Raw genomic sequence first — 26,609 nt, forward strand, 5'->3', positions numbered from 1 at the left:
AATTATTTTTTTATAGTTTCTATGTATCACTGGTACAGTATGTAGCAGTAGGAACACAGATTTGATATATTCAATGTTCATATTGAAGAAAATATTTTTTAATATACGACTTTAAAAAACTGTTTTTGTTTAATAAAGGTTTGTTGAAAACAATAACCAACACAACTACCAATGTTGACTCACCTGCCCATTTTCACTTTCTTGACTGGCAAGCAGCTCATATGGTGGATCCACAAAATAAAGCGTGTGTCTGGGAAAACCTGGGATAATGTTGCTGAGCTGGAAGCCAAACATCACCAGCCAACTCTTCACATCTGTGAATCAAATGTACAAATGGGAATTAAGGCTGTGATTTTATATAAGAGAGTGATTCATTCATTTAGAGACAAAGCCACTAAGCAATCAAGTTCTAAATTCTCACCTGTGACATAATTCTTCACATCCAGCATGTCACTGAGAGGGTTGTTGTTCTTAAACATGTACAAGTTAAAGGGTGCCAAATCTTTGCCAATCTTCTGCCACATGGTATAATCGGGTGATGTCCATCTGGCTGCTAAAACATCGTAATCTCTCTGTGTGAAATGCACAAGTTTGGTTTGGGAGTCATAAAGTCCTCCATGGAAGCCAATGACCAGCTGGAATTCAGGGTTGGAGTCATGGTACACCTCCCCATAAGCTGTGTACTGCACCTGTTTGATCATTTGCCCGTTGCTGCTAAAGACAGCCAGCGGGGTCCCCGTGTTGTCAGACGCTATGTAGTACTCTTCCCCACTACTTACTTCCATGGCAAACAGATGGCCCTGCAGGTCATAGTACAAAGAGCTGATTTCCGAGCTGGAGTGGTTGAACACATGCGTGACCCGAGTCGGGTGGTTCAGGTCGGCATAAAAGAACTGGAGGTGTTGACCCAGGCTGTTCTTAGAAGAAACTCTGCGTCCGAATCCATCGTAATGATACTGAACGCTCCATCCTCCGGCTATGCGGCTATAAGCGCGCACCAGCTGGCCTTTAGAATTGTAGTCGAAGACATCGCCGCCCCTTTGGCTGAGGTAGCCATCTTCATCCAGACGGTACTGCACGTCACCTAGTCGCGTGATGCGGTCTCGGAGGTCATAACGGAGCGGCATGAGTCGGGCGCTGTTACCTGGATTGAGCAGATGGAGGTTGCCATTTAAGTCGTAGCTGTAGCGCCACGTGGACCAGTCGTTGACCTTTACGCCACTGAGTTGTCCGTCACCATCGTACTCATAGCGATACTGTGTGGTGTTGGCGTATGGCCCAATCTTGAGCTCCCGTTTGATTACTCTGCCCATGTTGTCATATTGCACCGTCATCCAGTACATGAGAGAGCGGAAGATCTCGTACTGCACTTCCTTGATACGTCCATGAGCGTCGAAATGCTTGCTGAGGGTCATCACAGCCGTGGTGATTATCTGATTGATGTCATAATAGATGACTCCAAACTTTCCAAAGTGCTCGATTTTCCCGGAGATCTCATCGTAGCGGTACAGATCCACAGGCAACGGCGTCTCGCTGATCACCGGCTTCATGCTGGCGATCCGGAAACTGTTGTCATGGTAAGTGTAGTCAAAGCGTGCGTTGACCATACCTTCTTCGGAGAAGCGATAGATCTGTTTGTCGATCAGCGGACCCATTTTACGATACCGGATAGTGCAAGAGAAGCCGCCGCTCTGCAAGTTGACCATTTTTAGCACGCCGGCTGTCTCGTCATAGCCGAAGGTGATGGCCGTGCTGTCGTATAAGATCTCAGATAGCTTGGCCAGCTTGCCGTACTTGTAGAGAACACGACGGCCGGTACCCAGGAAAAAGGTGGCCTGGGGGCGTCCATCCTCGCTGAAGTCGTAGATGATGGATGCATTGCTCTCTGGTGGGTTATAGGTGTTGCGGATGTAGCCGATGGAGACGTGCGTGAACATGGTGTGACGGGCAACGCTGGGCATGGTGACTGCTGTGATGTGATTAGATGTGTCGAACTCAAAGATGTATTGTCTCTGACTCTGCAGGAGCAGCACCATGGACTATGGAGAGAAAGATTTTATAAATCATTGTTACAATTATATTCATTACCAAACAAATTCACAATATAAAAACCGTTAATCAGGATTATTGCATTATATGTTGGGAAATTCAATTATACACGAATAGTTTTATTAATGTGACAATATATTATTTTATATTAAATTGCATTATTTCAACATTCTTGGGCCTATTGAAAATTAATCATGTAACGCCACATAATTAATTTTGATAACTAATCTTATTAACACATTGCAGATCATTCCAACACTTATAAAGTTTACAGTTGTAAACAAATACCATTAAAGGGATAGTTCACCCAAAAATGGAAATTATTTACACACACGTTATTTCAAACCTCTATGACTTTCTTCCTTCTGGAGAACACAAAAGAAGATTAAGAATGTTGCTATCCAAACAACATTAGCCCCCTTTGAATTTGATTGTGTGGACATAAAACCAATGATATTTAGATTTCTCAAAATATGTTCTGTAGTTTTCCACAGAAAAAGAGTCATATACAGGTCTTGAACGAAATGATGACTGAACTGTCACTTAAAATCAGAAACTGAACTTGCCTTGTCCAGGTAACTGTAGCTCCACACCTTTCCGTCTACAAAAGATCTTGAGAGTATTCGGCCCTGTGTGTCAAACTCTGTTCTCTCACTCATACTTCCTCTGTGCAGACCCACCAGCTGGCCTGTATTGGAATACGACACATTGACCACCGCGAGGCTGCTGCTGGGCTGCCATATCGCCGGTCTGCCCTGTGCATCGTATGTGATCCTCAATGTGAACTTCCTGTGGTCGTCGTAAATCTTCTCTGTTCTTGTGTTCCGGTCAAAGTCAATTGACAGCAGGTTGCGCCCGTGTGCCTGCAAATTGCATAAACATTTAGTGTGATATCCTTCCCTCTGCTTAGTTTAGTAACTGATAAATAATGTATTACATCAATTATCTTATTCAGTCATTTTAGAATGTGTGCCTACCCGTAGTTTCCTTCCAAACACGGTGACCTTCCCCTTGGTGATCTCTTTCCGTAGCCTCCACTCTATAGAATTTAGACCGTTGTCAGTGGGTAAGGTGATGTTCCTGCGGCCGATGGTGGGACTCACTGATCCTGCCAGAATATGCGGCTCTGTGTGGTAGCTGATGCCCATCCCATTGGCGTACATAACTCTTAGCGTGCCGTTGTTACACAGCTGGTAACTGTTCCGTACTTGATCTGCAGGGGGCAGTAGAGTAACATATAATGACAATTAAATATTAGGTACAACATACTTCATGGCAGAAAAAACACCTGATTTATTTTGACCTCCTGAAATGGCTGTAGGGCATTTATCAGGTCTAGAACAGTCTTGCTGTCTTTCTTTTGATCATAAAAGATAACAAGAGCAACGCTTTGTTTATAACAAATGATTTGAAACCTTGAATGCGTTTGTTTCGGAGCACATACATTCATTATGCATCAGAAAATCCATTATACATAAATTACAACCCGTGAAACTGATTTGAGCAGAATGCATTCATACAGAGACAATATCGTTTATAATTTATAAGTAAATGCTTTTAAAAATGTGTTGCAGCATTAGGTTTACTGTATATATAATAAACTCCATTAGTTAGTCAAGGATCCATCTAAAGCAGCTGTTATCAGCACAGGCTGGACAAAGTACAGCTACAGTAAAAGATCTGAAGAAAATTCTCCCAGGTATAAATCATTTGTAATTCATCCAGAGTTTGCCTTGCCTGTGTTATGTTTGGTGGTATTGAAGTCTGTCTTTTTAGTTTTGTATGCCATGCAAGGAGAACACAAGCAGTACAGTCTCTCTCTCTCTCTCTCTCTCTCTCTCTCTTTGTCTTTTCTTACTAACAGACAAAATAAGCTTTGGGATGGTGGGGTTTGTGGTTGAAGGCAGATGGAAGACAGTAAATATTTACGTGCTGTAGGGTAATGATTTTTTCTCTGATCATATGCGTCGGATCCACTTTTAAGCCGTGGAATAAAAACACAAATAGCCGCAGGCTTGGCAACCCTGATTCTTGCTGACAATGCAATTTAGCACTGACATATATTAAATAATGTATATATACATTTGAAATATAAAACCAACCCAATTGTGTCTACACTGATGCATAATAGCACCAGACACTACATTAAACTCTGCAACACATTCTTAAAAGTATTTAATTTCCTTATGAATTCCAATAATCTACTCAAATCTACTCCTAAAATTTGTTTCGTAGGTTTAGATTTATTTATATTTATATCACATATAGCAGACATACCTTGCACGACAGTATAAGATGCTTCTACTGATGAAAGATTAGTGATAACAGTGACATCATCGTCTCTGTTGGAGCTCTCAATGTCAATGTTGATGGATTTTTCAATCTCTCTGTGCAGACTTGTAACCATTCCCGTGGGGTATGTCACATTGGTTAGTCTTCCTTCACTGTCATATCTGAAATATAATTGCAATAAATGTTAGGAACTACATTTTAGAGTTAATAAAGGGAAAAGAATGAGAAAAATCACAGTTATTACATCCAAAAACATCTCAAGAAAGAAGATGACTCATATGTTCCCACACACTTATTCCCACTTCACATAACTACATATTTATTCTCTCAGGCATCCTGCAGTTTTAATTTCATTAATGTGTTTCTTCATATGCCGTCATTAACTTGAGTCATGTGTACAAACAGATGAGAGGTTTTATCTGACACATGTTCAGAACACAGTGATGGAAAAAGAGGATTAAGACTGGAAGCCTGGTGATGTCTCCAGCAGTGAATCACTTAATATAGGTTCAGCTTCATCCCTGTCTCTCTCTTTCTCTCTGTAACATAACATTAGGGAGCATATCTGGAGTCCGTCACAGATCTGTCACAGTCTGTCTGTGTTGGGAATGCTCAGTTCTCAGGAGCATTCCTGCAGAGCGTTCCAACTCTAATCACACACACCTTAAAAATGTAATCAATATCTTCATGTCCCTTGAAAACTACAGGCAGGTGTTTTACCACAGGGTTGGAACTAATCTCTGCAGGAAAGAGAAGGATTTACTCTGTGTGCCATTCAAACACATGTTCTGACAAAATGCACATCTGGTAATGCACTGTAAGACTAAATGCAAATTTGCAATGTTTTACTGTCGATGACTGTATGTATAAGCAATTGCAAAACAGTTTTGACTCAGTGAATGCTCATTCAGCAATAAATATCAAGTTCATGTGTATTATTAAATATTTTATATCCCATAAAAGTGGCCACTCTAAAATGATTGTTTTGGCAACCCTGATTCTTACCGACAATTTATTTAGTACTAGCATTATATACTACAAAACAACATTTGGATAAACAAGCTTAAACAATTATTTTAATAAATAAAAACAATATTATAACGTTGTAAACCTGAGTTTTTATCGAATATTTTATGCATCTTGGCATTCTCTTGTTCTTTCACATTGCTGTTGGGTGACTTTACAGTATGTCACTACTGAGGTTTGTTTCTGTTGCAATTCAACAGACACTGGACTGGAATTGCCACAATACATACTGTATAGAAATGCAGATTAAAGGCAAAACTGGTCTCTTCATTTTTTTTCAAGAGCTTTATGTCATCAAAGTGTAAGTCCAGCTTTCGAAGTCAAATGGAATGCATCATGACTATACACCTGAGCTCTGGGGTGCACAAGATTTACAATAAGCAGGTTGAAAAATGTTAGACATATCTTATTTTGAGTGTAAGGCTCCAGATTCACGAGGTGCTTTTACACAACTACTGTAAAAACGTCAGGTGCTAGCTGAAAACGCCGGTTGTGGGCGCTTGAATGTTTTTTTTTCAAACCGAGTCTGCAGAAAATAAAGCCAGCTGCTGGCGATTTCAGAAAATGGGCATTGGAAAAAGTTGAAAAAACACGGCAGAAATGGCTTGATGGACACAGCCCCTATAATGCATAGACGAAACCTGCACATCACAAACCACAGCAACTTACTCATAAAATGTTGTCCAGCCCGTCTCATCAGCCATGGTGGCCAATAATCCAGTGTTACCATTATAACCCAGCAGAACTATTTCCTGGTTAAGAGCAGAGACAGAGCGTAGACTGCCTGCAGGATCCAGTCCCAGCGTAACCACCTGATTCTCAGACTGCAGGACGAGTCTGAGCAACCCCGCTCCACCCTGCCCGGCTCCGTCCCTTCGCACCTTGACGGTATTATTGCAGTTATCCACCACTGTGGACAGCTCTCCATCAGGACTGTAGCTGAAGTTGTAGAGCGGCAGACCTGTTACTAAACTGATGGTCTGTAGATGAAGGCCCTCCTCATTAAACACATACAGTTCTTGTTCCTGAGGTGATGCAACCTCATACCGCCCCAGCGCCGAAGGCCCGGGATGGTTTGTACGCACGGCGCGGATTCGAATGTTATTGAGATCGGCGATGTACAGCGTGCCGTCCGGTGAGACTGCCAAAGACATGGGTGAGTTGAGGCTGGCGTCCGTAGCATAACCATCATCTCCTGCGAAGCAGTTACAGTTGACGTCGTTTTTACAGTCGCATTCGGATGCTGCGCCAGCCAGTAGGGACATCTCTCCGTTCGTGCTAACCTGTCGTACGCGATTGATCTTCTTTTCGTCCGTCTCGGCAATGTAAAGCACACCAGTGTGGGAGATGGCAATAGCAGTGGCGCTCTCCAGGGCTGAGTGGATGGCCAGTTTGCTGAGGGAATAGTCAATGCCAGGCACTTGGCAGTGCATGGGCCGTCCAGCAATGACACTGACTTGGTGGTTCTCTGTGATGCGGAGGATAACATTGTTTTCTAGCACGTACAGAGAGTTGTCCATGGGGTTTACTGCCAAGTCTGTAGGCCATTCTAACCGCACCTGGATGTAAAATAAAGCAAATTGAAATAAATATGTTGTTTATGTTTTCCAGGCTTCTGATTTGGTAAGCCTCCTATATATTCGTAATAATGTACTATGGAAGATATTTTTCCATGCTATTATAATGGATTTAAACTGGAGCATTCAAGTTAAAACAATGATGCACAAGCCCCATTAAATTACCAAATGTTTTTTATGACTTGTGAGGAGTTCATGAGCAGTTTTTAAAATGGGCACAAAAATGGTCTTAATTCACAAAAATGCAAAACACAGTTTTCAATTTTAGGGTCACTTAACTGAGACATTTCTCATTATCTTTTCACCTAAAAACAAAGGCTTTAACGTTTTAACTTAGTGTTATACTTTGACAGAAATGTAATTGTGCAAACTTCATTACCAAAGTAAACTGTTATTTAAAAAATGGCTAATAAGAGCCCAGCATAGATAGGTATTTCAATACCCTTTAAAAAGCTGGTTTATAAAATCCCAGGAGTACATTTCAAATATTATGCGTGACTAAAGTACACTAAAGATGCTCAAGTAGCATAGTTCTTTTTAGTCACAACATAATTGAAACAGGAAAAATGTATATAAAATAAAAGACACAGTATGCTTGTGTGATGTGTAATGTAAACCTGGGACCAGTTGCATAAAATTAGCCGCTAAGTTAAGACAGCGTCTACAACTAGTCTCACTGACTAGCAATCAGTTAGGACTAAACAGTCTTTAATTTTCAAATTAACCCAATCTACCTTTTTATGTAACTGATTTAAAGAAGGTCAGACCAGTCTTGAAAAAAACTAAATGGATGATTAACTTCTAAGACTAGTCTAAGCAGTTTATGCCATCGGCTCCTGATCTCACAGGTATTCATAACTATTCTCCGAGGTGGTAATTCCTATAAAAACATACGTTTTGAAACAAACAAACAAACATGTACGATACCAGAACAAAAAGCAATACTAAAGCCCCACCCTAACCCCGCCCCTAAACCTAACGTCACTGGCACGAAAGCAAATCATACTAAATGTACAGTGATATCGTGCAAATTCATACAAAGTAGCCACCTCGTAAAATAGTTACGTACAAAATAGCATTTGCTGTGAGATTGTGCTGGAAATGTATGAATTGACTATTCCTTTAACCCTTCCACTTCATATTTCTATCTGCAAGTAAAAGATCATGTGGTCTGTGATTGAGTTGGCTGACCTGACTAACATCCATGCTGGAGTCACAGCTCAATGGACGCACGGCACTGAGCTCATTGGCTCCAAGCAGAGTAGAGATGATGCCGTTCTGATCCACCTTCCTGATCATGGTGGCATCCACAAAGTACATGAGCCCATTCTTATCCACGGCAATACCTGCAAAAAGCAAAACAAACAAGAGAAGGTGAAAAGTCAAAAAGTTGCAGTGAATCACAAACCTTTTTTGTGTCAGACTGTCAGACTTTGGCAAATCACAACAAGAGTTTTTAATGATCAGAGCCAGTTGAATGTTTGATCTAGTTTCAACCCGGTCTAAGTTTATCTTCAGGCTCCGCTCAATGCGTCTCTCTCTCACAAGTCCCTGTCCTATATAACCTACCGAATAAAACCTGTCCATCAAACGTCACTCCAGTGTCAATCCTCTATCAGAGACAGAAGACAGGAGAATATTTCTAAGGGCTGACAGGAAGCTGCTTGCTTTCGGACTTGTGTAGGTGTGTGTCACAGAGAGGGGTTTGAACAAAAACACAGAGACAAATAGCACAAGGGGAAAGTCTGAGTGCACTTGACTGAGTCTTTTCACAGTGTATGGTCACCCGGGATTCATTAATGAGGCCTGTGTAGTCTGCCACCTCTCTACTCGCTTTCCTCACGCTCAAAGTCAACGTCACACACAGAAAATGTGACAATGTGACACATTTGACAGTTTGGTGTCAGACCGGCTATTTTTTCTTCAACCAAACCTGGATTTTACTTTTAAAACCTGCTCCAACTTATAATGGTACCTTCATCTTTTCCTTACTCGTGCACTTCCTGTTTAGTTTTTTTCACATGTCTACGTTATAAAGATGTTTGTTTAGCAAGACTAGTCCAGTCTTGTGTTTTTAATTTTGCATATAGAGCTGTGGATAAAATTAAACCTCAGTCACCTCAGGAGTGACATTATTTCACCCAACAGCAATGTGAAAGACTGACAGCATGACAAGACACATGAAAACTGTGAAAAATCAAGGTTATCATATACAAAATAATTTCCCAACTTTACAAAAATACACGTACAAATATTAATCTGAAGGGAATATGAACTTGTTTTCTTTGCAGTATTTGAGGAATACTTTTATAAAATACTTTTATGTTAGTTTCTCCAGTTTTCATTTTCTGCAAATAGAAACAATACTTTTATGCGAAATTTGTCAGAAATATTGTTAGAAGTTCACAGAATGAAACAAAAATCATAATTTTACCTAAATAGTAAAATACTATTTTATAAAATAAAATAATAAATAGTGAATTTTTTTCCACAGCTATATAATAAAGTCTTAAACATGTTAAATTTACATATAAGTAACGCAGCTGACTCACAGTGCGTGTTAGAATGGCTAGTTATTTTTTAAACTTTTTAATAAAATTAAAATACTAATATAAAAATATATAAATCATAATTCAACGTTTTCTTTTAACTGTGATGACATTTTTAATAAATAAGATTCTACAAGATTTCCAGGTCCCTCTAAGTTAAATGTAAGTCAGTTTAAATCATTACCATGTAAAAGTATTTTGTAAAATAGTCACATACTGTATATATTTCTATTCCAATATAATGAATTTGATCTTATTTGTATTATAAGCTAGTTAGGGTCTGTCCTGATAACAAAAGCCGTATAATCCTGTTCTGTAACATCCTAGAGTTAAAAGAGCCAGCACATTAAGTAACATTATCATAGAGAGATAAAGATAGACAGGGGAAGAGAGAATACCAAGAGACTCCAATAGCCGAAGCCAGAGACTTGTTCTCCCCATAGCACATTTAGAAATTAATTAATAGCTTAAGGTTGGATGTTCTCTGTGATTGTAGAAGCAGCTGGAGGGTACGGCTCTTTTTATCCATGTTAGGTGTCACTGCTACAAAGAAAAAGATGTAAAGACAGCCTAAAGAAGTGTTGCTTCACCTCAGCTTGGCTCCTATGAGTGTAAGACAGGGCTGAGACATTATTGTGGTCTGAAGGAGATAATCAATGAAACAACACCAGACTCAATGTAAACCCATTTTCCAGTGTTTACAGCGTCTCACCTTTGGGGCTCATGAGAGTGGCTTCTATGGCTTTGCCCCCATCGCCGCACCTCTCGTCAATTGGTAGACATTGCTCTCCCGTGCCCGCAACAACCTCTGCATTGTCTGCTAGCAGTCTGCCCGCAGTAAGCGATCGCACCTTGTGGATTCTCCGAGAATTTGTGTCAGAGATGAACAAAGCCCCAGAGACTGGATCCACAGCCAGGAAGTACTTATGAGTGGGGTTGTTACTGTGAAAAATAAGATCATTGAGAAGTCAGTGATGCATATACACAATTAGCTGCTTTTGTGTTTTTGTACTATGAAGTGGATAACCAAACTAAAGAATTAAACATGAGAAGTGAATGAAATTAAAGGCTCACCTGTGTCGAAAATCCTTATTTCTGTAGGATGTAAAGGAAGGGTAAAGAATTACATAATTACAATGCAAATCATAATGGAAATATATATAACATGTTCTGTACATTTGATTTATGACTTTGATTTTTTTCTCAATACCTAAGTTCCAGTATGCGCGTGGTATTGAGATTGGGATAAACTCTACGGATGAAATTCAAGTCTCCGACGTACAGGCTGCCATCGATGCCCGCTGCCAAGGCTACAGGTGCCAACAGCTTATTTCCATCAGCCAGGCCATTACAGCTCGGGCACGAGATGCTGCGGCGACGCCCGTTACCCATGACACTTGTGATGATAGGCGGCTGCTGGGACACAAAGATGTTCTCACCACTGCCCTTATGAAGAATGCCTGTGTCAGACAAAATAACACAAAGAAAACAATATCGGTTTAAATGTGAAGTGCCATTTCATTTATAATACTTGTTTTTAAAGTAACATGCACACCGAGCTATTACGTTAAACTATTTGTCAGGTTGACATGCAAATCAAGTCAGTATAATCATTCATAAAGTTCAAATATTTGTAAATAATGTAATATCATTAGAATATAGCCAGACGTCAGTGTTGATGACACGTTTGGACAGTTCATTAATTGTATTACTCTTGTGTTAAACAATAAGTCATACCCCTCCATTCAAAAGACATCCTCTGCCTTGTCTTCAGGGTGTTTTGCTTCATCTAAATATAAATAACCTATTTTATGATTGGTTAACCTATGTAAATACTTAACTGTCATTGATACTATGTGAGTGGCCGTTTATTAACAAGCAGCAGCTTTTGACAAAACAGTGACATAATAGTGACATCATACAAACCTGATCTCACAGGAAAAGGTGGCATTTTTCTTACAAATTTGTACTACGTGAATCATACGAAAACGAATGAAGCCTCACTCCTAAACTTAAAGGTGTCATTTTTTCAATATAATATACATAACTGTGTTCAGAGGTGTATAAAGACCTTACATAATGATGCGTTATGTTTCTATTACCTCAGAATGAGCTATTTCTATCTACATACAGTGCGGGTCCCTTGCATGGAATTCACCATGTTGTTTCTAAAGTGGCCCCAAACAGACAAAATGCTTTACAGAGCGCAATTTGGTAAATCTCCTTCGGCAAAAGAGCAAAAATGGAACAAAATCTTTCCTGTGTCAGACACTGCAGTGCTTCGAAAGTGAGGGGTGAGCGGTGGAGTGAGCTGGTGGTTGCAAATCGCAACCTTACTGCAAGATGCACAGGATACATTAGATAATATACAGAGGTGATATACACCTTTTGTATATTTTTAATGTGTAACATGCACATGCTTTAATTGTATTTACAGTATAAGATCATGAGGTTCATACCACTGCGCAGGTTGAGTATATGGTGTTTGTCCAGAGACCAGCCGCCCAGATTGGAAGGTTCCAGCTCATAGCCCTGTAGCATAGCCGTCCTCTTCTCCCACAGCACCAGAGTGGGACATGATTCATATTCATATCCCACAGAGACTTAGGGACGGAGAGAGAGCACGAGAAATTAAATCGAGAAAAAGAGAGAGTACACAAAATGCATCAAAACAACGTTTAATTAACTACATGACAGGCCAATATTAGAGATGATTAATTTACATACAATGAAACAGATTGGATGAGGAGTCTAGCTGGGAAATAGTGAGGCAGCATATAAATATTTATTTGAAAACCACAGGCTCAATTAAAAGCGGGGAAATTTAGAGAACGATAAAAATTCAGCGGTTCATGAAACGCACACACAAACGCTGCGATGCAACAGTGGGATTCTAGATGTGACCCTAAAACACAACTTTTCTTTCCCCAGTTTTGTTGACCGCCGGGCAGAAGTACAATAGGATATATTAGGATATCGGCAAGCCTTCACAAATCACAATCTCGGGTGTATTCACACAACCACAGGGCACCGCTGTAAAGTGTGAACATGATCTGTTCAGACACCCCGCGGCTGGAAAAGATTCTAGCTTTCACTTCTCAAACACAACCGTGTGATCTGGGTGGCTGCCGCAGAGTCAATACGACTCGCATAAATGTCGAACAGAGCTTCATGAATCAGTTACCATAAATGCATACAGAGATATACCAATGAGGCAGGTGAACATGTATGGCAGTGTACGTTACAGTTGAGCAAGAGGCATTGTGGGTTATCGAATGCAAACATGTTTTGACAGAGTTTTCCTTCTTCTAGGGCAAAGCGCACTGTAGCTGTGGGGGTCTCTGACACGGACGGTGAGGCTGAATGCTTCCTAAATGCCGATAGCATCCCTGGGTCCTGCGTTTACACGAATGAGCGATAATCCCATGTGATGTGCTAACTCTGACTGTGATCTCTCAGCGGAGCGGCAATAAACACGAGGACCTATTAACAATACCCGTTTAACTGCTGTGCTTGAATAAAAGCTGTTTTTAAATAAATAATTCCAGTCCTGGATGCAGAGTTTCAACAATGTTAAAAATTTACTTTTTTTGTGAGCTTACCCACTGCATCAGACAGGCCGTAGACACGCTGGCTGTACGCATCGGTCTTGTCCCATATGAAGGTGTAGGCAAGGTTGGGAGACGCATGGAACCACTTCTGGAAGAGGTGACCCTCCACGGCAACCATCAGGTGCACTTTGATCAGGCTGAGAGGCACCACGGCCTGGATCATGGTGATCTTGAGCAAGGAACGGTAACCAGCTGTACGTGAGCTTAGGTGACAGAGTTTCAGACTGGTGCCAGGAATCTCAATCTGCTCGTGTAGAACCTGGTGGACATGGAATACTGCTTTTAAGATTGATTTACAGAGACCTAGCATACAATTCTGGGGAACAAATACAGGAACATTCATAGCTTGCTTTTAATCAGCATTTCAAAAGTGTTTGTTGACTTCCAGCTAAATGAATACCCAGGAGTGACAAAATCATCCAAAAGCAATGTGAAAAACAAGTGCATGCCAAGAGTATTGTGTTTAAAAAATATATTAACTTGTTTTCTTTGCAATGAAAAAAGTGAGATTTGGATACATTGCATGTTTATTGCCTCTTTTTATTTTTTTTAGTTCACCTTCTGCAAAAAAGCAAATAAAAAACATTTTGGGACTTGTGAGAAGGCTTGTCAGTGATTCCAGAATGAAACAAAAACATTTAATTTAATGAAAATAAGCATTTACCTACACACGTATTATAAATAGATTTTATATAATAACTATATAATTATATATATTATATAATAATTTCTTTCAAGAGCTGGATGTAAAAGGTATGGTATAAATTAAAATATTTTAGATTGTGAGTTGTTTTATGTTGTAGTTTTATAATGAAAATGTACGTATATGTAAATGTATTTAACCTATATTTAGTTCAAAAAGAAGATTTAACTTAGTTTATACTTTTATTTAGTTATTTAATTGATTCATACAAGTGTTGCAATATGCAAATGTGCTACAGTAAGTCTTTGAGGGTAAAACTGTCTCTGAGATCAAAAAGGTACATTGAAAGAAAAAGAAATCAGTGAGTAAGGTCATAAGGTAGATGAAAGGCTTACAAAGATGACAAAAAATGGAAATATGATAATTAGAGTGAGGATGGTAGATGAGGGTTGACCTGCGATTGCTATCAGGTTAATGACCTATCAAACAATTTACTAAAAGACCACAGAAAAAAGAATGACAAATTATCAAAGACAAAGAGGTTATGGAACAAAAAAGCAACGAAAAAAACGAATGCAAATTTGAGATGTTGAAGTGAGCAGAAATAAAAAGTGAACGTAACAAATTAAGGGAAGTGTAATAAAATTCTAATTAAAGAATCCCATCACTGCGAAATGCGTCAAGGTGGTCATTACAGTAATGGAGGTCTTTGTGCTCAAGAACCGAGGGTCTCATCTTTCACCTGAGTCTCTGGAATGATTGATCTCTCTCCTGGTCTGGAACTGAAGAAAGAGGAGAGGGGTGAAGCCACCACCACTGGATCGGGCCTCACGAAGCCACTGAGGTCACAGCTGGGGATCGTGTTCTCCTCCGTCTTTAACATCAGAGTGTCCATGGCGTAGAAAATGTTCCACGGCAGCCACACCGTGCGCTCTTGGCTCAAAAAGGGAGCGCGTTCGAAGCGCAAGGTGAGAGAGGCTCCACCGTTGGCAATGAGGTCAAACCTAATGAAAACAGAGCGAGATGAAGGCAGACAGAGTGAAAATAAAACAAATATGTATTTGCGTTATTGATAGCGCTATTACACCGTGAATGCTTTTACCATTATAAATGCCATTTCGCTGGGAGGAATAATTCATTGTTTTGATAGATTGCAGTCATTTTAATGAAAAGACTGAATTTACCCGACTCCAAATGAATCTAATAAAGATTTGCTCAGTTGGTACGTAGCTCCCCGAATCACTAGAAGCTTAAGTAAACTAAGAAGTCACAAAACAAGCTGGTATTTAAACATCTAAGAGTCTTGTGTGTTGCTCGACTGTTGGGGTTAAAGTAGAATACTTACGTCCCGTCTTGGCGTGTGAGGGTGTAGCCATACTGCGGGTATTTGACAAAGGAAACGTTCACTCCCACAAGTGGGGTTCCATCTGTAGTCACCACCTGACCTCTGATCAGTGACGCCAAACTGACGGAAACAAGCAAATAAGACGTCAGGCATTCGATACCCAACAAATGTGGATAAAATTAAGTTAGTGTCATTTATTTTCGAGCAAATACACTTTTTCAGACTACAGATGATGAGTATTATGCTTTGAACACACCAGAATTTAACTAATTGTAAGAGTAAATCACATACAGAACAAACTCAATGCAAAGATGCGAAAAGATGTGGGAAAAAATGTCTACATGCGTGGAAGATGCACCTGAGATGAATATTACGAGTTAGTGTAAATCGCATCACCTATTTCGCATCATTTGCGTTGCCCGGCGGGAAAAGGGCAATACGATTGTAGCGAATGCGCAATATTTGCCTCACGCAAGTAAACTCACATGTGGGATGTTCACGCGAAGAACATGTAATACACGCATGGTTTGACAAGTCCGAATGCGCAAAGACATACCATCACTGCGTGATCTTTTTATTTGTGAAAGTGATGTGAAAAAACGGAATAATCTAGAGTAAGGAATGCAATGCTTCACTTTTGGTGAGTACACAACATTGCTCACGAAATTTGTGCTTAAAAACTGATGATAAACGGAATATATTTTATTGGAATGATCATGGCAGCAGTAAGCCATCCAATGATTATCAACAAAGACAGAAGAGAGTATAACCAGTCATATATCCACTTGTGCAGAGTCCAGCACACTTTCTGTATTTCATACAGATAACTCAGGATTTCAGAAGTGATTTGTTTACAGTCCTAACAAACTACAGCAAATTGAGCTACCTTGCATTAAACGGGTTGTCAGCAGGTATTATGTGGGTGCTGTCCCGGCCCACTAACATCTTGACACGGTCATAGAAGGAACGGACTTTCTGCTCGGTGTGCTGGCCCTGCTGGATGACTTGTAAGGGGTCCCTGGACCCTCTACAGAGTGGACTGTTCTGGCAGGGGCTTTGGATACAGCAGTCTGGATCCATACAGTCAGTTAAACCATCTTGAAAGACAGGAAACAGAAATATGATGAGTAACGTCATATTACAATAGCGCACAATCAATCAGAGCTGCCTGAGCCGGCAGAAGATCTTCTTTTCATCTACCCCTCTGATGAAACGCCTTCTTGTTCAACAGTTTCCTTTCTTTTTTATCAAAGCGTTCTTACACATTTTGAACACAATGAGGGTGGATCTGAATTTCAGCTTTTCTTCCACTATTAATTTACCGTAGGGTTCAAAACGTGCTTTTTTATTTTTTTACCTTGGGCCCTTGAATAGAATCGCTTACTGCAGAACATCTGACGTGCTTCCTTTTCATTCATCGCTTCAGATAAAAAGCCAACAGTTCAGCTCTAGTTATGTTCTGAGAATAGCTATAACACTCAAACATTTAAACTGAAACGTACTCACACTGATTGCTATAAATTATGCAAGTTATACAATCTTAGACAGGAGTATACAGACAGAAATATGTTGTGCCACTTTGGGTGAGAATGGTGTATTCGAGTGCCATCCTAACCCTATCAGAGTGTGAAATGCAAACACACGTTCGCTGAAATATGGGGAACAGTAAAACTGCTGTGTGTAATTTGTTTGATCTAAAAAACATGTCTCAAAACCCAGTTTAACATGCAGAAACAACTACAGGTAAGCATGTAATATCTTAGGAATTCTGTTCGGAAATGGTCTTTGTATTTTGGAATGAATACGGTAATATTGTAGAAAAGGCCAATTACCTATTAGATATTATGGCTTTTCGTTTTTTCCTTTTCACAAACAAAGTCCCCACAAAGTAGATGATAGAATATCTCACCGCCTTCATTGTCTTTATTGTCAGCACATGAAGTCTCCATGGCAACGTTGCAGCCGGTGCCTCTCCATCCAGTTTTGCACTCGCAGTGCCAGCTATTCTGACCCTGCAGACACTGGCCGTTTCCATTACAGCGGTTAGGACAGCCATCTGCAGAAAACAAAAAACCACTGATTCCAGAAACTCTGACAGATTTAGGAGTGAGCGAGAGAGGAATCCATCAAACAAACCATTCGCTTCTGTTAATGATTAGAACCAAAAGTCTGATAAGAGCCAGATACAAAATTATTTCAACAGTTTAAAGCGTTGCATACAAAGATTGCAACATTTGAACGTTATAGAGGAATTTAACTGAAATGTATTTTTAATCTATGACAAATTAACTGTCAATGACTTTAGTCATCATTGTTTGCATTAAGCTAATGTTAAACGTGGAAGAGGCACCATGTTGGCATATTCATATAAATTCTTCTTTTTCTTATTGAACATTAATATATAGCACTCCACTATAAACACACTGTACACATACGTACATGCACACACGCACACATATATAAAGTACCATATATTCATAAAATAATAACAATTTACATGAAATGTATGTTTTTGGCTCGTCCCAAATTTTGCAACGCAAACCAAATCCCATAGGAAATAAATACACACTATATACACGGACTACATACACTAACCTAATGTTGAAAAGGAAGAAAAACCTTGCAAAAAGTGTATTTTTCTATACTGTACAAACAGCTCTGAGACAGAAGACAAAACATGTTTACATAAACAGACACAATAAGCTTTTGTAATGCCAAGAATGAACATGAATAATCAAATAATATGTAACTCTTGTTAAATTGCTTTCAGACTTTTAGCCACGATGACTATATAGGCATAGATTATTGCACACAATCACACACACACACACCTGCCTCCAATGCGCTCAATGGGGTAAAAAAACAACATTCACATCTCAAATCTCTGAGAGCAATGAAATGATCATACAGTATTGTCCACTGATAGCTACTGTTTGTAGCAAATGAATTTATGTGAACTCATCCATTCATGAGGGGATATTTGTTAAGAGCAAATCAACTCTCAGGCTGTTCATTTACAGTAACTGATTTGATTTGGCTGGATAAAGAGCACTGCTCTCTCATGTAAGAATGCGGTTAGGAGAGACCGAAGTCTGCAGATCCGATTAGGACGCCTCCTTCGGTCTGTGTGTGCGAGAGAGAACCAGCGAACTTGGAGTATAAACAGCATGTGAGAGAGAGGTAGAGGTATACACATCTAAAAGACACTTTTGAACGAGAAACAGAAGTGCTTTTTGTAAATGTATCACAGTTTGTCAGAGTGATGCGTGCGCGTGGGGGTGTTTAATGTATGCAGTTGGGGGATAAACAGCCTTCGTGAAAGACAGAAGCAGAAAACAACCTTGTCACAACAGTTTTGAGAAAGATCTTTCAAGACAAGACTGATGTGATTTCTTTGAGGAAGTTCTTGGGTGGGGGTAGACACCGAAACTACCAAACAAATGCAAAAAGAGAGATGAAAAGGCTCACTAGCCAATATTCCCAGCAATTTCAAGACTATTTACATAGTCGCAGAACAATCGGAAGAGTCGCTGTGCGTGGCGGCAGCTCTCAGCGGGGACTCTTGACAGCAGCAGTTATTTCGCTTCCTGCTGAGCTAATGGCCCTACCTTGAAGTCAACTTCTGTTCTGTTTAAAATCATCACTGACGGCCAGTGAGGCGGAACCGGTGACCGTAAATGGTGACCTTCTTGCCATGGTCCCTTCCTGTCTTTTTCCTGTGAGTGTGACCTTACCCTTTGTCATCAGAAACCTTCACTAATGTCTCATAACGTAATCGCCAACGGTTAACACATTTTTAAAAGCGTGTCATAGCCTAAGTTGATGGTTACCGTGGAAACAGCCTTTTGAGAGTTATTGGCAGCTGACCCATTGCAGGTGATGCTTCAAATGATTCTTCCTGAGAGAAAATGGAACGGCCTCCATCAGAGAGGTGTGAAAACCCTGCGAGCACTGGGACGCAGTGAGCCACTGTTTCTCAAATTAAATGTTGCTATAATTAATGTAATTCTCAATGTCTGGGGTCCTTCAGATGCCACATTAACAACCTGTTATGCATCGATTGTCACGCACTATTGAGCCGAGAGAAAAGTCACTTAGCAATGATTGCCTTTTAAATAAATCTGCCATTTTAAGGGGCCGGATACTTGAAACACCAGGAGAACAAAATCTATTTTGATCATTGATCTTCCTCATTGGGCAGCAGCGAGAGCGTCCGCTCTCTCACGCCAAAGGCCAGTCGATTCTCAGCACACTAACCAGAATAAAGTGGTATTTCACAAACTATTAAGGAACCTGGCTAAAGTAATGCAGGTTGACTCTATTGTAATCTACTTAAAAGGGACCTGAGATTGCCTTGAGTTATGGGTCAGCACACACGGTAAGAGAGAGAGAGATGCCAAAGGTGAGATGGAGAAAGGAGCACACTGCATATAGCAACAGAGATGGATAGAGATATGGATAGAAAGAGACAGATGGATTGGTGAAGAGAAAATATATGCAAAGACGGAAAGAAAGAAGGACAGACGGAAGGAAGGAAGGAAAGAAAGACAATGATTGGTATCTTAAAATGAGGTATTAGGAGAGACAGAATGTGTAAAAGAAAAAGGCAATCCTCCACCTAACTCTCCAATCCACCGACCTGAAGCCCTCTCGCCTTTAAAGGTCATAAAATAAAGGTTAGATTCATAAATCCTGCAAACTCGCTTTAGGAAGAGCCAGCTGAAATCCCACAGAGGGAGAACACCTATAAAACGCCCTCTGTCTGGGCTTTCCTCAGCTCCAATGTTCCACATACTACTAGTAAGTCATATAACGTCCTATTTTAACATCCTAGCATTCCCATGTGACAGCAGATAATTTTTACTTTAAGAAACTATACATGCACAAAATTCTCTTTTCTCTCTGAGACCCGAAGAGTGAAAGAAATACCAGAGTTGAAGCCAATAAATATTTTGTATACATCATTGATTATTGTTGATTTCTTTAGATGCTTTTATTCATAAGGGAGGTACAAGATTGAATCACTTTCAAAAAACTTTTTCTGCATTCAAAGCTTTTGTTGCATTTGTCTTGTATGCTTTTTCAGTCAGGGTGGGCGTAGTTTCCACTCAGAAGCCAATCATGCGTTTGATCAAGTGCACCCCACATCCACCCAAGATACACTAGCATACAAAGTCAATGCATCCAGCAAACATTCACTTGGAGTCATTTTGAACCAATTGAAGATTCAAAGTGTAAATTTGATTTGAATGCAGCTATGGTTTGATTCCCTGCACAGACATGTGATCACTGTGAACACTACAGTCCAACTTGTCAATACCGCTTCCCCCACGAACTCAAGCCCGCCATTGTATTCAACCTAATGGAGCTCACACGGGTAGTGAGACAAAGTCATTACCATGCCTCCTGTGGCACGCGCCCAGTGTGCCAAAATATGCGCAGTAAAAACGCAACTCGTTCCTCCTGACCCTTTCAGTCTGCACCAACGGCTCATGAAATTTCACATTTATCTCAGGATCGACTCTCTCTTGATCCCTTTTACTAACAGTAATGACCCATGTCCCTAAGACGTTTTGCCCATTCACACGGTGCACAAGTGGGTTTTAAATGCAACTTCCAAAAACGTGTATCTTTTGACATACATTATTATTTTGGGTACAAACAGTGTGTAAAATTGCTTTGGTATAAATTATACATACACATGTTAACATTTATACGTTTGTTCTTAAAAATGTAACTTTGACTTTGTTTATTATTTGCTTAACAATTACATGTTGTCTACGGACCCTCATGTTATTTTAAACTTCCATGCCTTTGATGCCCACTTTTGGAACACAAAAGGAGCTTGATGTTTTTGCACATTATCACAGAAAAAAAGAACTTGCATACTAAATAATTTATTATGTGCATACTTTTTCTTGGGTCACAAAGTTATCTCGAACTACCACTGGTGTCCCCTTAAAAATAAATAAAACATAATAAACATTAAAATTAATTAAACGTAATAATGTTAAACAAATAAACGGCATTGGTTAAAAATAATAAAAGAATAATATAAAATAAATAAATACCATTTGTTAAAAGATAAATAGATACCCTATATTTAAAAATAAAATAATAATAATAATAATGCTAAATAAATCAATAACTTTGGTTAAAAATGATAAAATAATAATAAATGTATCAATACCCTTGGTTATAAAAAGTATAAAATGAAATAATGTTAAATGAAAAATAAATACTCGTGTTTAAAATCTAATGTGATCTTTGTCTCCCCTCTGCATTGTCCTCTTTTTAGCCATTTTGTCTGAGGCAGACTTGAGGGAAATGGAATAAGATGATGTGCCTCCGTGACACAGACAGTCTTTGAGGTTTAGCTGAAACTGCAGCCTGGCATGCATTCTCATCATACTTATACTCACATACTTGCCTCAGCCTTTTACTGCTTTCCATGAGCAGTTTATGGGAATTGGGGTGGTATATTGTAATGGTTAAAGCTCAAGGCTATTAACTGGAGGTTTTAAGGTTCCAATCCCTGCTAAGAGCCGGTCAAGAGTCATCGGCATTGTGCCCTTGAGCGCGGCACTTAACCTCAAATTGCTCCAGGTGGATTGTGTCTATAATAAGGTTATGGTGCTATTGTTCTATGGCAATAAATGGCAGAAACAAATTCCAGCCCAGGCCCTGTGCACATAAATACAGTATTCTGTTCATCTGCAGCATTTTTTCATACAAACACAGATATCATCACAGGTAAAAGGATCAATTTGTTGACTCGATGCTTCCATCAATTTTTCCATTAAGATTTGGACACAACTGTAAAAATTGAGTGAAAACTATTAATAATCCTGTATGAACACATTGATACTCTTATTATTAATAGAGGCTTATATATTTGGGCTCGTATTCAAATGGTTCCAGGTTGGGGTACCAAATTGCCAGGTGGCACAGATATCCGACATCTTGGTGCAGTTCTAGTTAGAGAGACATCTGACAACAAGAATACTCAACACAGATAAAACACAGACTAGCACTATGAATCTACTCAGCATGACATTCTACTCCACCACGGCTACTCTACGAACAGAAGCACACAGTCTCTATGCAGCCAAGCTATCAGGGGGATTGCTCACAACCAGACTAAAGTGCAGCTAGCACTAGTCACAGTACGACGAGGTACAATACCTTCAATACTCCCATCCCATAAGTCTGCATCAGAGAGGACATGCAGAGGGAACAAAAAAGGTGTCACAACATACAGACACATTAATATATCTTGGCAGTTTTTGCTTCATTTGAACCAGTAACATTAAAACAGAAAACTTCTGAGCAACCAAAGATGAAAGCTTAAAAAGATGCGTTACTGTCTACAGAAAGGGTTAGATGACCATAACCATACAGACTTCCTGTCTTGGCGTACATCGGGAAAAGGATTAAAGGCAGAGCTCTTTTAGCCTGCCATAGTCTTTGTCGTGTGTTATCTTTGGAGTGACAGACAGACAAACATGCTCACACAGACACGCACAATCACAGATGACGAGAGACAAGAAAACTCAGCTTCTGAGTCGATTTTTGAGAGGGAGAACTCAAGGCCGAACAGATGTGTGACTTTGCAGGATGAAGACCTCTCCACTTTAATCAGCTGCCTCTCCTTCACGAGAACTGTTCATAACCCAGCATCCCACACACCTGCCGTCGCCGTCAGAGGCATGATCAAACGCGACTAAGTCTGTTCTCAATCTGCTCACTGGATCAGCTCAATAACCCCCCCCCCACACACACATTTGTCCTCATACCTGTTTGTGGCATCTGACATCATCATCTCCTACGCTTTCCTAAACAGCGATGCTGGGATGAGTGTGGTTGGGGGTTACGGGAGGAGGGGTGGCAGAAAGCATCTCTTACTTTCGATGGCTTTTTAAAATTTTTCAGTCTATTCTGACGAAGTTAAATACTGTGTGTTTGAATGTATATTTATTGTATTTGTGGAGGGCTGGACTTGCATTATTTCCTGTCAGTAAAGATGGCAGCATGCATGTCACATGACTTTAAGGGGGTTTGTGGCTGGCTCTACTCGGGTATGCTTTGGTGTGTTGGATACATACAGGCTGAACCCTATGTGCTTTCCATTTGCCGGAAAAAGTCAGCGTTCCTCTCGGGACAACCTCACTCGCATTTACTTCACGGTTGTCGGTCCATGGATTTTGTGGGTCAGCGATAGATGCTCAGATGCCTTTTTTTAATTGATGGTTTTAGCAGAGCCGTTGAGAGAGTCGGCAATGGCGGTTCATGGAGCATCTCAATAGTTCCCGGAAGTTAATAGTAAGGCATGGAGCTGCTGTTTAAGAGACCAACTTAGGCCAACGTTTCACACATTTAAAGACGTACGTCGTTTAAGGAAAAAAACATTAAAGAAATAAAGACATAACTTCCTCAAACTATCTTAAGGCTCCATGAATCATGTGACGCGCAAAAATATGTAACTGCCATTCTCGGGACTCTCTCTCAATGGCTCCGGTTCTTCATAAAACTGCAGTTTACCAAACACAACGATGTCATAAACCTGTAACCAATCAAATCAACACATTTGACCCCACAGATCAGCAGTTTGAGGCATAAATATGAAAAGACGGCGCATAGATTCTGAATAAAATAATCACTGCACTGCCTTAGAGTTTTAATATGTTATTTTGATTGTCAACGATAAGTTTTAAGGGTTAAAGTTATCGATCACAGGGGTACTTAAAGACATTACTGGTTTCAGAAACATGTCCGCTCTAAGACACAGATATAAGTGACTCTACAGTATAACGTTTATGAGAGCATTAGAGGCAGAGCAGGCACATTGCCGATGCATTTGGTGTAATGGCAGATGTATGGGGAAGGAAAAGATCAGTGCCTGGATCCAGGTTGGGTGTTTGCCTACCGATGGTGCAGTGTTCTCCGTTCCAGCCCTGCTCGCACTCGCACTTTCCTTCCTTACAGCTGCCGTGCTTCACGCAGAGCGGGTTACACACGCGCTGGTCGCACGCTGCTCCCGTCCATCCCTCCTCACAACGGCACGAACCGCCCATGCACACACCATGCGTCCCGCAATCGACCGAGCACACCTCTGAAAGAGAGAGCAAAGCACATGTGAATAAATACAAGGTATTACAAAAGAATTGTTGTATTCCAGTGATTCAGATTATCGTGCAGACTGACCAACAGAACAGTCAGGGCCCATCCAGTTGGGGTCACAGCTACATAGGCCCGTGTCCGGGATAAAAGCCCCATGACCGTGGCACTGATCCGGGCACTGAGCTCTGGGCAGCTCACAGTTGGGTCCGCCCCAGCCCGGCTTACAGTGGCACTCTCCATTCACACAGATCCCGTTATTGGAGCAGGTCGGATCCAGGCAGTCAACTGTAGACAAGAAGTCATGTTTAATGGATTTTTTGTTATGAATATAATTAATAAAGACACATATTTGCGTAGATGTAACAGCTAAAAAAGATACACAGATTCATACTGTTACTGTGTGTAGAATGATTAAAAAAAGCCAAGCACAAGCACATACTATCTTTCATCTGCACATAACAAATCAATATCCCACTTGGTAGAGTGAGAATGGCAGCTTCCTGTCTAGAGCCTTTCACACTCACCTGTCAACCACCCACCCCCCTCATTTTCTCAGCATCTCTCTCTGCCTGCCCCTTCCACCGGTCTTCTCTTTTTTGACCCGTTCCCCCGCATGTTCCGGGACGCCTCGAAAAAATTGATATTGACCGCCGTGTGAAGGAGAGATCTGGCCCGGGAAAGCGCGAGAAAGCCATTTGACAAATTACTCGGCCCTGAGGCGTCCCGCCTGACACCCTCTCTCAGTCACCATCGGCCAGAGCCGTCAGACCCCTTCCCCTCACGCACATAAAGTCATTTGCGTCAACTTCTGTTTATGCTGCAGAAACGGCACGTCACAGATATTGATTTTTGTGTCACCGGCACTTCAGGTAAATTGTTTGAGTGACTCTGCTGTGATGAATATCTGATTTGAAAAATGGTAGAACGGCATGAAAAAATGAAAAATGCAGAAGTGCTGACCTTGTGTTATGATACGGCTTGACTCTAAAAACTACTTAAATGCTCTTTCTCTTTTAACACACACGTTTTGTGTCATGGAGGGGTCTCTCAATTGACTCTCAGGGCTTCTTGTGGCCCCATGTGTATTTTATGTTATGACTGTATGTAAAAAATAACCTAAATTCTAAACCTAAACACAAAAGCCATTTTTATATTATTATTTTTGTGTGAACTATTTCTAAATATCTATCTAAACTTTATTATGGGACTAGATGGCGAATTTAAGACTATGAATTAGAGGAAGACAAAATTGATATGCAAAGAGTTTGTTCGATTTGATTGTTTGCTTAGCTGTCACTGCAGCTCATTCTTTTATCTCTGCCAATTTCTCTCTGTTATGACGAGTCTTTCTAAAACTCTGCTTTCCTTTAACTTATTTTTATGTTTGTCTGCTGTTTCTATCTTTGTGTTCTCTTTGCCTTCAGCATTTGTCTTCTGTCTTTATCTTTTTCTGTCTCCTCCCTTCTTCTGGGTTTCCCCTGTCTCCCTCACCGTCAATCACTTTCTTACCTGAGAGCTGCTGAACTTTACAGAACACAGAAAATAATTCAAAGTTGAAGCCATTGTTCTCAACACTTGAATCAATATATTTTCCAGCCATTCCTCTTATCTGTGAGGAGTTTTTGTGGAAGGCTATTAAGTCCGACTAGAGAATGGGGAGACAGCCTGAATGAAAGACACACATGTTCCGCTTCACTAATACTCCCGTACGGATCTTTTAAGTGATGTAAAAACACCGGCGTTCTGTTTTACATTGAATTCAAAAGTTTGCATGCAAGCAAATCATTTCCAGACGAAAAGTCCTGACAATTTAATTATAGAAAGTATTTCACGTTTTGTAAGCACGATTATTAATGCTTAAACAGGCGCATTACAAGCCATGTAATTATGCTCCAGTAAATGTTGACGTTTATATTACTGCAATAGAATTTGCACATAATAAAAAGATTTTTGCATACAGATTATTTTCACTGTTGATGTCGTAAACATTTACTGTATATTGTTTATAAGTGCTTTTATCGTATTATCTTAATCTTATTTTACCATACTATTTTATATGCACTGGGATTATTATTTACTATTATTTGTACAGACCATGCACAACCCACACACAACAAAACAATGTCTGAAAATCTGATACCCTGGATCTTAAATTTGTGACCCTGGTCTTAAGTAGCACAGGAACATTTTTAGTATTGTGTGGGTCAAAATTATAAATTTTTCCACCAGATATTGTCCTATCCTAACAACCCATATATCAATAAAAAGCTTTAATTATTCAGCTTTCCGTTGATGTAAAAATCTCAATTTCGAAAAGTGTACCAATAAAACTGGTTTTGTTGTCCAGGGTCACATTTGTATAACAGTCACTAACCAGCCTGCTAGGGCAACTATCAT

The 26,609-nt window shown here is 40.1% G+C and overlaps 1 protein-coding gene across 2 annotated transcripts in view; it reads right to left on the reverse strand.

Annotated features, from left to right (window-relative positions):
• The window catches only part of tenm2a (teneurin transmembrane protein 2a), a gene marked incomplete at its 5' end in the record, with an annotated part of 196,256 nt that overhangs the window by 3,210 nt on the left and 166,437 nt on the right, over window positions 1-26,609 (reverse strand). For both annotated transcript variants that reach the window (XM_079480154.1, XM_079480153.1), the window contains 18 exons: window positions 184-314; window positions 422-2,039; window positions 2,616-2,912; window positions 3,027-3,262; window positions 4,327-4,502; window positions 6,037-6,926; window positions 8,136-8,290; window positions 10,206-10,435; window positions 10,568-10,588; window positions 10,704-10,953; window positions 11,953-12,096; window positions 13,096-13,363; window positions 14,490-14,751; window positions 15,093-15,212; window positions 15,979-16,189; window positions 17,002-17,148; window positions 24,019-24,204; window positions 24,297-24,497. In XM_079480154.1, coding sequence (XP_079336280.1) covers window positions 184-314; window positions 422-2,039; window positions 2,616-2,912; window positions 3,027-3,262; window positions 4,327-4,502; window positions 6,037-6,926; window positions 8,136-8,290; window positions 10,206-10,435; window positions 10,568-10,588; window positions 10,704-10,953; window positions 11,953-12,096; window positions 13,096-13,363; window positions 14,490-14,751; window positions 15,093-15,212; window positions 15,979-16,189; window positions 17,002-17,148; window positions 24,019-24,204; window positions 24,297-24,497 — 5,543 coding nt within the window. The remainder of the gene's footprint in view (window positions 1-183; window positions 315-421; window positions 2,040-2,615; window positions 2,913-3,026; window positions 3,263-4,326; window positions 4,503-6,036; window positions 6,927-8,135; window positions 8,291-10,205; window positions 10,436-10,567; window positions 10,589-10,703; window positions 10,954-11,952; window positions 12,097-13,095; window positions 13,364-14,489; window positions 14,752-15,092; window positions 15,213-15,978; window positions 16,190-17,001; window positions 17,149-24,018; window positions 24,205-24,296; window positions 24,498-26,609) is intronic.

Source organism: Barbatula barbatula (genome assembly GCF_947034865.1).
Source record: "Barbatula barbatula genome assembly, chromosome: 18".
Lineage (NCBI taxonomy): Eukaryota > Metazoa > Chordata > Actinopteri > Cypriniformes > Nemacheilidae > Barbatula > Barbatula barbatula.